General features: G+C 41.4%; 1 protein-coding gene across 6 annotated transcripts in view; it reads left to right on the top strand.

Moving 5' to 3' along the window:
* Window positions 1–11,881, top strand: part of DCP1A (decapping mRNA 1A) — a 49,435-nt gene extending 37,554 nt beyond the window's left edge. Inside the window, exons 7-11 of one of the 6 annotated variants that reach the window (XR_004001208.1) lie at window positions 4,365–5,123; window positions 5,828–5,893; window positions 8,570–8,788; window positions 10,268–10,954; window positions 11,715–11,795. Coding sequence is in view for 5 of the 6 variants with exons in the window: in XM_030568974.1 (XP_030424834.1) it covers window positions 4,365–5,123; window positions 5,828–5,893; window positions 8,570–8,788; window positions 10,268–10,405 (1,182 nt within the window). In the remaining variant the exon portion in view is untranslated. Of the gene's footprint in view, window positions 1–4,364; window positions 5,124–5,827; window positions 5,894–6,738; window positions 6,881–8,569; window positions 8,789–9,537; window positions 11,193–11,714 lie in introns of those variants that run through there. The other 5 variants (XM_030568976.1, XM_030568975.1, XM_030568974.1 and 2 more) reach the window with 5 other exon arrangements.
* Window positions 11,882–12,398: the final 517 nt, after the last annotated feature.

The following is a 12,398-nucleotide window of genomic DNA, read 5'->3' as shown; positions in this document are numbered from 1 at the left end:
ATAATCCTACCCTTCAAAGAACTTGCAGCCCCTCCCAGTTTGGTATCATCTGCAAACTTTATAGGTGTACTCTCTATGCTATTATCTAAATCATTGATGAAGATGTTGAACAGAAGCGGACGGAGAACTGATCTCTGTGGGACCCCACTCATTATGCCCTTTCAGCATGACACTTACCCACTGATAACTATTCTCTGGAAACAGTTTTTCGACTAGTTATGCACCCACCTTATAGGAGCTCCATCTAGGTTGCATTTCCCTAGTTTGTTGATGAGAAGGTCATGTGAAACCATATCAAAAGCCTTACTGAAGTCAATATATACCACATCTACCGCTTCCCCCCATCCACAAGGCTTGTTACCTTATCAAAGAAACATGTGATGTCAGCTGGCATACTCTTGATAACAGTTCTAGATTTGAATTTCTGAGTGCTGCTGGCAGGGCATTGTCTGGTGGAATTACGAATTCCTTATGTGTTTCCTCAGTTAGCCAGAGGAAAAAATGCTCATATCAGTTTTTCTGTTGATTTAGGCAATAATAGTCCCTGTCCCCTCCCCCCCCCAGTGATGCACTTGGGCCATGTGACAATGGTAATATGATCTTTTTGTAACTTTTTCTTGCATGTATTAAAGGTAACACTGAGTAGGCTGATAGGTCCCAACTCTGCAGTCCATCTAATTCCCAAATGCTCTGTACTCTTTGCCCTATTTTGGATACAGTTTTTAGGAGACTACCACACCCATCCTTTTCTTTGTTCTAACTAAGCTGTACTTTAATTTTGGGCTCCTTTTTGGTTTCCTTTTATTGAACAGCTGCGAATGTGTGACTTGATTTATTTTCCCTATAACCTTCGTCACTCTGAGTGCCTTGCTAATCTTCCTGCTACTACTTCTCCAGTGTAAAGAATCCTTAGCTTTTCAGTTGCTTTTAAAGTACAGTGAAACCCCGCTATAACGTGATCTTTGGGGTCCAAAAAATTCCATCGCGATAAATGCGCGGTCACGGTATAGAGGGGTTTCAAGCCAGTCTGTTTAAGTCGGTGGTCCCCACACGGTGCATTGATGTGTGCCCCCTAGTGTCCAGCAGGGGAGAGAAGCCGCAGCCCCATGCCTGCTGGGGACAGAGAACTCTTGAGGCTGCGGGTGCCGGTGCTCTCTGTCCCCAGCAGGCGTGGGGCCGCGGCTTCTCTCCCCTGCTGCACGCTAGGCAGGGGCACATCAATGTCCCGGCGGGCGCCATGGCGTTGGGGACCACTGGTATTAGGCCTTAAAGGGGAGCCAACTTATGATTGCATTATATGCAATTTTGCGTTATGGCGGGGCGCGTTATTGCGAGGTTTGACTGTAATTAAAAGGCAGCCATTTTCTGTTAGAAGCACCTAAAGTTAAAACATTTGGAAAATTAAAATCAACAGAGAGTACAATATTTTCCATATGTGTTGCACTGGAGAATGAAAACAAATCATACTATAACTGGTAATTGACCATGTTCTTCCTTTTCTGCTAATATAAAACAACTTGTATTTTAATATTATCATGTTTAAAAGTAGCAAAGCAAAATTTTAAATATAGGAAATCCCTAAGATAGTAAGACGTGTTATGACAAGCCAGTCATGCAGTGTAATCTAGGTGGGCCTAAGCCTGCTGTTCCAGGGTTCTTTGATTTAAACAAGAAGACGCTTGTCACATTAATTTTGTACAAGATATTTAATTTCTTTCAGAATATTTTGTTCTTCAGTGAACATTCTTTTAAAAAGTATATAGAGAAAAACTGAAGTTAATAGCAGTCAGGTTATAACTCAGAGGTACATAAATCAGATTTTTTATTTTTTTTAAGTATCGAAATTCCAAGAGTTCACTTGTCACAACATCTGTTGTGTTGCCTACAAGAAGAGGTTTTGTTTTCTTTAAATAAAAATCTAATACAACTATCAAGATGTGTATATGCCTTACTGACTAACTGCTTAATCTTATTGTTGTAACCATTCTGCGTCCTCCATCTCCCTCTCCCACCTTTTAATCCATTATTATTGATGACCTTCACTTTTTTCAATGTCTGAAATTTCTATCGTAAAATTCATCTGAACGGATGCAGTCTGTTTCTTCCAAAGTGCAGTGCACAATTATAAGTGATCAAAGTAATACGTAATGCTAACACTAATGGTGGTGGGTTTTTAGTTTGTGTAATGGGCTTGTTTTATTTAAAAATAATAAAATATATAGGAAAACTTATTAAATGTACACACACGAGGCCCCTTTGGAATGGATACAGCTTGCATGTTTAGGCCTTCCCTATCTTTTTTGTTTACCAAAAAAGGTTTGTTTATTTACTACAGAAACCTTTTAAGTTGTTACACTGTCAACTTTATTGCTGCAGATAATGGCATATGAAAGTAGATGAGTGGTCACCAACCCATCGATCGCAATCCACTGGTCAATTCTGGAACCTTGGCCAGTCGATAGCGATCTCTGGGAAAGTCCGGCAGCGCAGCGGGGCTCGGAGGCTGCTTGCTTGCCGTGCTTCCACACCACTCCCAGAAGTGGCTGGTTGCTGACATGTCTCTGCAGCCCCCTGAGGGCAGGGGGGCGGTGAGCCAGCTCCGCATGCTGCCCTCGCCCCTAGCACCATCCCCGCAGCTCCCATTGGCCAGTTCCTGGTCAATGCAAGCTGTGGGGGCAGTTCTTACAGGCACGGGCAGCTCACGGAAACCCACTTCTCCCCACCCCCTGGGGGTCGCATGCAGAGATGTGCCACCAGGCAACTGCTTCTGGGAGCAGTGTGGGGCCATGGCACCTCTTTGTGCCACCAGCCAGGAGCTGCCTGTGGTAAGCGCCTCCTGGATGGAGCCTGCACCTCACACCCCCTCCTGCACCCCAAACCCCAGCCCAGAGCTTCCTCCCAGACCTCACACCCCCCCATCCCAGCCCAGAGCCGTCTCCTGCACCCAAACTCCTCCCAGAGCCCACATTCCTCATTCTTGCACCCCAACCCTGTGCCCCAGGCTCAGCCAATGCACACCCCACAGTTGAGAATATTACACCGATTGGTGACCATCTCTGAAGGATTTTGCATCTATAAACCACAAATGACACTACTAAAAAGTAAAATTAATGAAATGTCCTGTGGATTCTATGAGATTAGGTGCAGTGTGACCATATGACGCCTGCACCTAAACTCCCCCCCAGAGCTTGCACTCCAAGGCCCTGCCCCAGGCTCAGCTGGGAGCCCCCACCCACACTCTGAACCCCTTGGCTCCAGCTGAGAGCCTGCACCCCCTTCTGCACCCCAACCCCCTACCCCAACCTGGTGAAAGTGCATGAGAGTGGAAGACGGTGAGCAACAGAGGGAGGGAGGAATGGAGTGAGCAGGGCAGGGCCTCTGGGAAGGGGCAAGGTAGACCCTGGGTTGATCTTTAAGTTCAAAAAATGATCTTGTGCGTAAAAAGGTTGGAGACCACTGAAGTAGATCTTGTAGATAAAAAATAAAACATTCTGAAAAACTTTCAGTACTCTTAAAAATAGGGTAAAGCATATTTTACAAATCTGATCCTGCAAGGTTAGCTGGAAGCTATGACACTGAAGCACAATTGGGAGCCCTTGATAACATTTTTGTCTCCCAAGCAGTTCTTCTGCACCAAGTGTAATTGCAGTGTTTTTCTTTCCTTTCATGGATCATGGGTTTCTGAAACTGCCTTTGTTCTTACATTACCACCTACTTTAAAAAGCTTCAAGATCATGTGGTGAAAGTTGGTGTCATTCAGTTAGTTGAATATCTGGTATAAATTATTCTATCCAAAAAGACCAAGTATGAGCCATGTTGATATGCACTGATTTTTTATATTCCATTTGTTACCTGTTTTGGCATGCAATTCTAAGTGTGCAGTATCTGGCAGATCTTGAATACTCTGCCATTCAAGGCAGCTGTGTTGCTGTCAATTGATTAACACATTGTATATCTATGGAGTGATTGTCTTTTTGTTGAATTTATGCTGTAGAGCATAGCCTAAGGCACTCACTGAGTTAATTAGCTTTGTGGCAGTACAACAGTACTTACAACCCGGATCCATACAATGGTTTTGTAATTAATTTACAGTTAGTATGTTCACTTGGGTGAGATGGCAAGTTCTGAAATTCTTGCGTGTGTAGTAAACTATTACTTTCTGCTTAAGCTCAAAAGCTTGTCTCTCTTACCAACATAAATTAGTCCAATAAAAGATGCTACCTCACCCACCTTGACTTCCTGTTTCAGAAAGTATTCTTCCCAACTGTTTTTTGCTCTGAATACTGTAACAGCTTCTGTGTGTGAGATGGGATGTATTTTATTTTTTCACCAGTTCTCTCAACACTTTTTCTTCCTTTTTCTAGCCATTTCAGTCAACGCACAAACATCTGACAGTGGAAGAATTATTTGGAACCTCCTTGCCAAAGGAACAACCAACAGTTTCATATCCTAATCCAGACAGAATGGAGAAGTTACAAGCTGACACTGCTGGCAGAGAGCACAACTTATTTTTGCCTTTTTCACTTGAGCAAACAGCAGTGACACACCAACCATTGGGGAAACCAGAGGGTACAAGTGTCAAAACCAATGGCAGTACCTTGAATCAGCAAGAGCGTGTAACACCCATGCTGATTGCTCCAGCTTCAGTTTTGCAGCCTGACGTGAAGAATGTTTCAAACTATACAGTTCAATTAAGCCCTATTCTTAATTCAGCCTCAACAACAGAAGCTCCTTCTGCTCAGATACTTCCCAACCTAAACCCAAACAGTAATATAATGCAAGTTATGCATCAAGCTGCTAAACAAATGTCCCCACTTATGAATCAGCCACCATCTGATGTGAATCACATGCCACAAAATCTAATTGCTGGTCAAAACCAGTTCATAGCACCTTTGGCAGCAACTAATACAGGAAATGCTTCAAATACACCCTTTCCAAATGTTGACCTTCTCCAGAAACTCAGGTTGACCCCACAGCAGGACCAAATGCAACAGTCTCTTAGTAAAACTACCATGGCACCTAGCATTTCATCCACAGTTAGCCAACTTGCAACACCAGAAAGCTTCAAAGAATCCCACACCAAACCAGCATCATTGAGTACCAAAATAATCACACCCCTTCAGGTATTCTATGGCTTTATATATGCTTGTATTTCTTTTAAAATATTGCCAGGCAATAAATGCTTTGTCCTTTAAATTTGAACTTCTTTAGAAATTAGCTTTTAACTCTAAGGTTTCATTGTAAGCATTAAATGATTTGTTAAAATACTTGTGGATGAGGAATCTGCTTTCTTCTGCTTTCTCATTAAAATGTTTATAATTGAAATTTTTCTAACTGATTTAGGTGGTAGCTTTCTCAGAGCCATGTCAATGTAGCTCTCTGTCATGCCAACAGAATTTCTAATTTTGACGTGGCATGGACTTCATTTCATTGAGGTTGGTTTGCCATCATTTTCCAATCTGGGTTCCAAATTTAATTTCTGTTTGTTTCTTTTCGTTTCAACTTCTATAGTCCCTGTCTTTGGAATTCTTTAACTATGGTTGAAGAAGGGTTGCTGATTCTGCAGTCTTCAAATGTAAACTCCAATCTTGTAATCTTTTCAACTTGCCTTTACATGTTTTCATCTATTATTTTGCTCCATTTATGGAATATGTAAATATAAAAAAACTGCATAGAATTGGATACCCTGTCTGTCTTATTGTAGACCTTGACTTGTAATATCCAAGAAAATATATAATTTAGTTGGAGAAAAACAGAAGATAACACAACCAGAAATTCAGATGCTGACAATAACATATGTACCATACTTTTGTTTTTCAAATTGCAGACCATACAGCAAAACAAGGAGCCAGATGTGTTTCAACAGCCCAAGGCTTTGCCAAAAGCTAGCCAAGTAAGCCTATAAACTTTTCTCCAGCAAATGAAATATTTCTCATGTCAAAGTTTTCTATTTTACAGCAAATAATTTCTTGTATTGTGAAGATATCGTGAAGACTCAAGTACAAGACTGTAGTCATTAACATGCCCATTAGTCCTAGTTCCATCTCTGAAAGGCTGAAAAATGCTATCATGGTTAGGAAAGAGACTATATATTAAAAATAGCTTCTCTTCAGTGTGGGATCTCTTCCCTGCATGTTAGCTGTGCAGTGCCATGGGTGAGTGAACTAGTCTCTTCTGCTTTGTGAAGTATGAACAGGAATAGCAGACTGCATCATCTTTTATTCTGGTGTTGTTGCATGAACTAGAAAGAATAGATCTTGACTCTCCAATCCCAGGTTCCGTTTGAACCAGTAGCAGTTTTTAAAAGCATTTTCATTTGTAGAGGGTGGTAAAATTGAGAAGCAGTAAGTAGAGAACGACATAGTTCCATACTTATTTTTACTTAATGTTTATGTTGGGGTAATAACTAAGGCCCTCAATCTGTGCAAAGGGAAGGACAATGTCCAAAAAAAATATTGTGCTTTAGCACAGACTAGTTGTGAGCACAATTTGTAGCCAGTTGGTGATTACAATGATTACTGCTACCACCTGCTGTTTTTATAGACTCCGTTTTCAGATTGTTAGAACCACAAAAGAATAACCTTTAAACATCCAGGTCAATATAATATCCAAGTGAACTTTGAGAGTCCAGTCAGAAAATAATTAGCAGTAGCCAAAAAGCAAGATCAGACCTTTTTAAAATATACTTGACCTCTAATGATTTTTATTTCATTATTTATGTCTAAATGAAATACACAGTGAAATGTAGTCCTTACTGGTGGCCAGCAGCATCTAAACTGATCAGTGGCTTTACAAAAATCATGAATGGTAAGGCTTTTAAACACTATTACTAAATCATGCCATTCTAATTCCTTCTGCATTATATAAAAGCTGCTTTAGTAGCATGTTCATCTCTAATCGGGAGGGCAGCAAAATGACTTTGTTCACAGTTCAGTGCAGTCTGTAAATTGACCAGAAGTCAATGATCAGTTAAGCAGTGTGCCCACAGTAAAAAATGCATCACTTTTTAACTCAAAGACAATTTAGTGTACTGGTGGTGTGCCACTGACTAAATGTGCAGGTTTAAATGTGCTGTGATGATTTTCAAATTGAAACTTAACTGTGGTATTTTCCCTACTATGTTGAATTTAATATATATTTTGCTATATATTTTAACCCTTTTGATATGACTCTCTATGTAAACATTCAGGGTAGATAGTTTTGCCCTATTTCTTTTTATAAAGGAAGATTTTAAATTTCCAAGGGAAGCTTTTTTGTTTGTGTATAAAAGTTTATTTGAATTTCGCTGTTTATTTCTGCTTTCCTTCTTTGGCGAAACTGTTGGTGTTGTCAAAATGAATCCCAAACATTTTGGTCATCCAGAAAGCCTAAGCAAAAGAAGCAGGTAGATCAGTATATTCAATATAAAACAGAGGTGACAGGGAGTCTTCAGATTAATTACCTGAGAGAGTGAGCTTTCCCTACCCTCCTCACACAGATCTAGCCTTCTGACATTCTGGGGCTCTTAAACTTGAGGAGATGGTATGCAGTTATACTGACCAAACGCCCGGTGTAGATAGCTCTATGTCGACAGGAGACACTCTCCTGTCAGTGTAGGTGACTAAGTGCTACAGTGGCGCAGCTGCAGTGCCGTAAGTGTACACAAACCCTCATTTCCTGCTACTCTGATTTACTTTATATGGAGTTAAGAACACAAGAGGGTAGTGACTGCAGAGAAGAAATGTGCCTACAAAGAAGATAAATCTGTATCTTGTTCAGCTCCTAAAAGTTTTATATTTGTAAAGTAAACTGATATGACTCAACTAATTAAGCTCCAATGCACTTCTTTTTATGCATGTAGAGCTTTAATGTTTTATACTGGTATTTTGTGTCTTACATGCTACAAAAGCCGGCTTGGTACAAGTACACATTTTAAGGAACTCAGTATGATAATGGTCAACCTAGGTCCCAGTGCCCTGAAGAGCTAGTAAATTCTCTAGGGTTCCTGAGGTTCCTAATGTCTCCCAGTAGCTGTTTAATCTATTTTCTCCATCCTGTCTTCTTTGAAATCATGCTGTATATGGTTCTATTTGTTAGTTTTAAAAAATTGCCTTTGCATGAGATTTTTTTCAGCTGTACAACTACCTAAAGTGCCAAGTGTTTAAAAAAATAATTTATGATCAAAAGATCCATAGCATAGACAGACACCAGCAGTGAGATTTCAAATTGAGCCATTTTAAATCCTCCCAGTTCTTAGTCTAATTAACTGATTTATTTGACCTTAACAAAAATGTAATCTGCATCCAAAGAGTAAAGAGAACTTCAAACACTTTTCTCAGCCCTGTCATAGGTTGAAACGGTAAAATGCATCAGTCTTATCTATGAAGGCGGTAAAGGCTCTTCCATAATCTACAGATATAGGTGTTAGTCTTTCCAAATAGGTATTTGTCTGTTCAGAGTTTGATATAAGAACACTCTCTAAATGTCTGTTTAGATAACATGTGTAGCAATAATGGCTAATTCATCCAGGTTCTTTTAAAGGCACTCATCTCCACAGTGTATGAGTGCTTAATTTTCCTTTCTTTTGCAGGTCGTACCTCCGCAGTTTGTTACAGTTACAACTACAGTGACTCCTTCAATCCTCTTGTCTCCTAGTGTTTTCCAGCAGTCAGCTACAAAATCCACTGAAATAGAGAATAAAGCCAGCTCCTCTTCTCCTCTAACACTTGGAGCAACAGAAATTCAGACAACACCTCCTACTGTTCTCAGTAGGTCTCAGCTCCAGGAAACCTTAATACATCTAATAAAGGTACTGTCAGTATCAGATTAAACCACTTTGGGTTTTTTCTGAATACAGAGGCAAGTAATGAGACTCCGTGCACTGGCAGCTCCTACTGGATTCAATAGACGTTACAAGAGCTCAGCACTCTTGGGAGCCTGATGATTCCACACAGGTCCCATGTGTAGAGATGGTCCCTTGACTCAAGGTGTCTTCCTTCCCAGGATGGCACAATTTACTTCCTCTCTGGGATCCAGGTTTAGTGATTAGGTGGGGAACAGCTATGGGTAAGCCACGAGGGACATGCATTGGGCATCTTACTTCTCCATCCACATACATCTCTGCAAAAATCTGCAGAAAAGTTAATGCAGCTTCAGGATTTATTAACATTCCTATGGAGCCCCTCCTGCTGCTTAGTACCTTCTTAAATGGAATTCCAGGGGAGCACTTCAGGGCTGCAGTCTTTGGCAGCACAGCTCCAATGGATCTGCACTGAGTGGAAAGGAGCTCAGAGACCTCTGTATAATATTGCAAATCTCAAAGGATCTGCAAAATTTGTGGGTAAAGAGAAAAGTTGCAGAGTCCCTGTGCCATTCTGTGGGATTTTTATGCTGAAAGGGGTGATTTGATACAGAATTTTGCCCACAAGAAGTTGAAAATATGTATGTAAAATCAAAATATATTTCATTAATAGCTCAACCTGGAAGTAACTTAACCATTATATTTTTATTTAACAAAATATTCCAGTTACAGATGAGTTTTCTTTGTTCCTTTTTTAGGGGCATGAGCTCACCTTGAAATGGAAACTGCAAGCATTCTGATTAATGAATTAGAAAGTTTTAAATGAGTGTGCTTTAATGCTTCAATTAATATTTCTACTGCAATTCTGTTTTGCAACTTCTGCTGCAATGTTCCTCAGAGCAGGTCCAAACTTAGAACACTGTAGCTGCACAGCTACACCGAAGCAATTGCTCTCCTGTCGGCGTAGTAGCATCTTCACTGAAGTGCTACAGTGGTGCTTTTCCTGTCAGCGTAGTTAATCCATCTCCATTAGAGGCGGTAGCTGTGTCGACAGGAGGAGTCCTCCCATCAGCATAGCACTGTCTGCATGGGGGGCATGGTCAGTAAAACTATATTGCTCAGGGATGTAGATTTTTCCCACCCCTTGGTCATGTAGTTATACCGATGTAATGCAGATGTGGCCTCAGTGAATCACAACAGAGCTATTGCTCTGATAGAGCCATATAGGAAGCGGGTTATTTAGCCACTTTCTGTTGTAAAATTACTACCAATGTCACAAAACTTTGTGCAACATCAGGGGTCTCTTGCTCTTTCCATGCTGATATCAATAGGTTTTACGCACTAAATGCAGCTCTAAAAATAAGACTACAGGAACATAGCTCCTAGTGATAGAATTGTTAGGGCTGGAAGGGGCCCATAGTAAGTCATATAATCAGCTTGGTGGCTGTTTTTGTTCTTTTGCATGACCTGCTTTTTTTTTTTTGGCAGGACCTGCAGCTGCAACAAAAAACACTTGCTGACCCAGGAAAAACCTGGAAACTGAGCTCAACTGCCAGTCTTTTGTGTTCGTTCTTTCTTTCTTTCTTTCTTTCTTTCTCTTTCTTCCTTTCTTTCTTTCTTTCTTAATTAATTATCAGAGGCAGATTGCACAGTTTTCTGCCTGTAATCTTGAGGACGCTATTTGTGCTGTTCCAGTTCCAAAGGGAGCAGTACTTTTTATGTGCAGTCTGTATATGCCGTATTTAGACAGGAACCTGAAGGTTTAACAAAATTGTCCTCCCCAGAAGTGGGGAATTACTATAAATAGTGACTGCAGTAGAATACAAAGGTCTGAAGTGAATATTCTTCTCCTTCAGCATTATTTGCATCTTCATGGTGATTGATTAGGTGTCTGTTGTAGGCTTTACCATTTGACTGTTTAGAACCCAAGAAAACTAGAATAGCTTTAAATATTGCATATAAGTTAGCATGCTTAGTTTCCCAGTAATATATTGATCTAGAATTTTAGACCAAGGAACACACTGTGCATTGTTTTCCAAATTTGTCTTGGAAGTGTAAGAAATTGCAGAAAGTCTTTCCATATAATTGCTGGCACTGCTTGGAGATGGATTTGGGAGTCAGTGCTGTTCAGGAATGCACAAAAAACAGAATTCACTGCACCCCTGCGATGCTCAGGTAATGGGACTTGGTGTGGTTGAAGTGAGCAGGAGTTCTGAGGGACAGGGAAACTAGTACCTTCCAATCTAGGGCCAGGACTGTAGTGCACGTTCTCTTCCACCCACTTAAAACTACTAGTACGCTGCAAGGCGGGAATGGTGGCTGTTGTCCCTCAGTGCTACTCAGGGCCGGCTCCAGGCCCCAGCGCGCCAAGCGCGGGCTTGGGGCGGCATGCCGCGGGGGGCACTCTGCTGGTTGCCGGGAGGGCGGCAGGTGGCTCCAGTGGACCTCCCACAGGCGTCTCTGTGGAGGGTCCGCTGGTGCTGCAGCTCCGGTGGAGCATCCGCAGGCACGCCTGTGGGAGATCCACCAGAGCCGCGGGACCAGCGAACCCTCCGCAGGGACGCCTGCGGGAGGTCCACTGGAGCCGCGGGACCAGCGAGCGGCAGAGCGCCCCCCCCCCCGCAGTGTGCCGCCGTGCTTGGGGCGGCGAAATGGCTAGAGCCGTCCCTGGTGCTACTTGTGCTGGATGTTAGGACTGCTTGCAATGTATAATCATGGATCTTACGGTCCTGACCCCCAGCCTCACACTCCCCCATTCTATGTGGTGCCTGTGCAGCAGTGCCTTCATGCAGCCAGTCCTCCCTGTATTCTCTACTCTGAAGAGACGTAGACCCCATCTTGAGGTTTAAGTAATGCACAATTAAGTAGCAAAAATCAGCACTTCAGTGTATGTTTTTAGTTAATGTTCTGCATGTGCTCTTTTCCCCTCCTGCAGAATGATTCCAGTTTTCTCAGTACTGTTCATGACGTCTACTTGCAAGTCCTGACCAAGAATACAGACATCAAACTATAACTGTCAGTTGAACTGAATTAACTTCAATATGTCTGCTTCTGAAACAATTATGCCTCATCTATAAAGCTGTAATATTTTTTTAAAAAGAATATTTAGTTTTCAGTGTCTTGAATTTTGAACCTGTTAGGAAAGACTATTCCTTAAAAATACTTCTTAAAGTAATCTGCTCAGAAGTGATCTAGGTTTCACTGTGATCATCACCAGCAAACCTTTGTTTCTAAGGAAAAGTTGTTTAGTTGCGTATGAGTTTTCATTAGCATTAAGTGAATGTGCAAATGTTTTCTCTGACTTTTATTTCTAACTATCTTCAGTATTGAAGAGTTAAGGAGATCAGTGCTGTTTTTAACCTATCAGGTATACAGTACACTACACAGATCAGAACAAAACTCAGTTGTAAAACCCACTTCTGGTTGTAAGGGCTTTGTAGAGGCTGGAAAGGCTCATTTATTATAATAAACTGGTTGGTTGGTGGAAGATACTGCAGTCAGGCTTGGAACTGGGTGCCCTTAGAGCTAGATGTTTGAGGTAGGGGTTACAAATACTTTTGCCCATTCCTGAGCAATAAACAGCTTTTACCCATTGCACATCCTTATTTTGAAACTGTTC

Source organism: Gopherus evgoodei, chromosome 7 (assembly GCF_007399415.2).
Source record: "Gopherus evgoodei ecotype Sinaloan lineage chromosome 7, rGopEvg1_v1.p, whole genome shotgun sequence".
NCBI classification, from domain to species: domain Eukaryota; kingdom Metazoa; phylum Chordata; order Testudines; family Testudinidae; genus Gopherus; species Gopherus evgoodei.
This window is presented reverse-complemented; position numbering and strand designations above follow the sequence as displayed.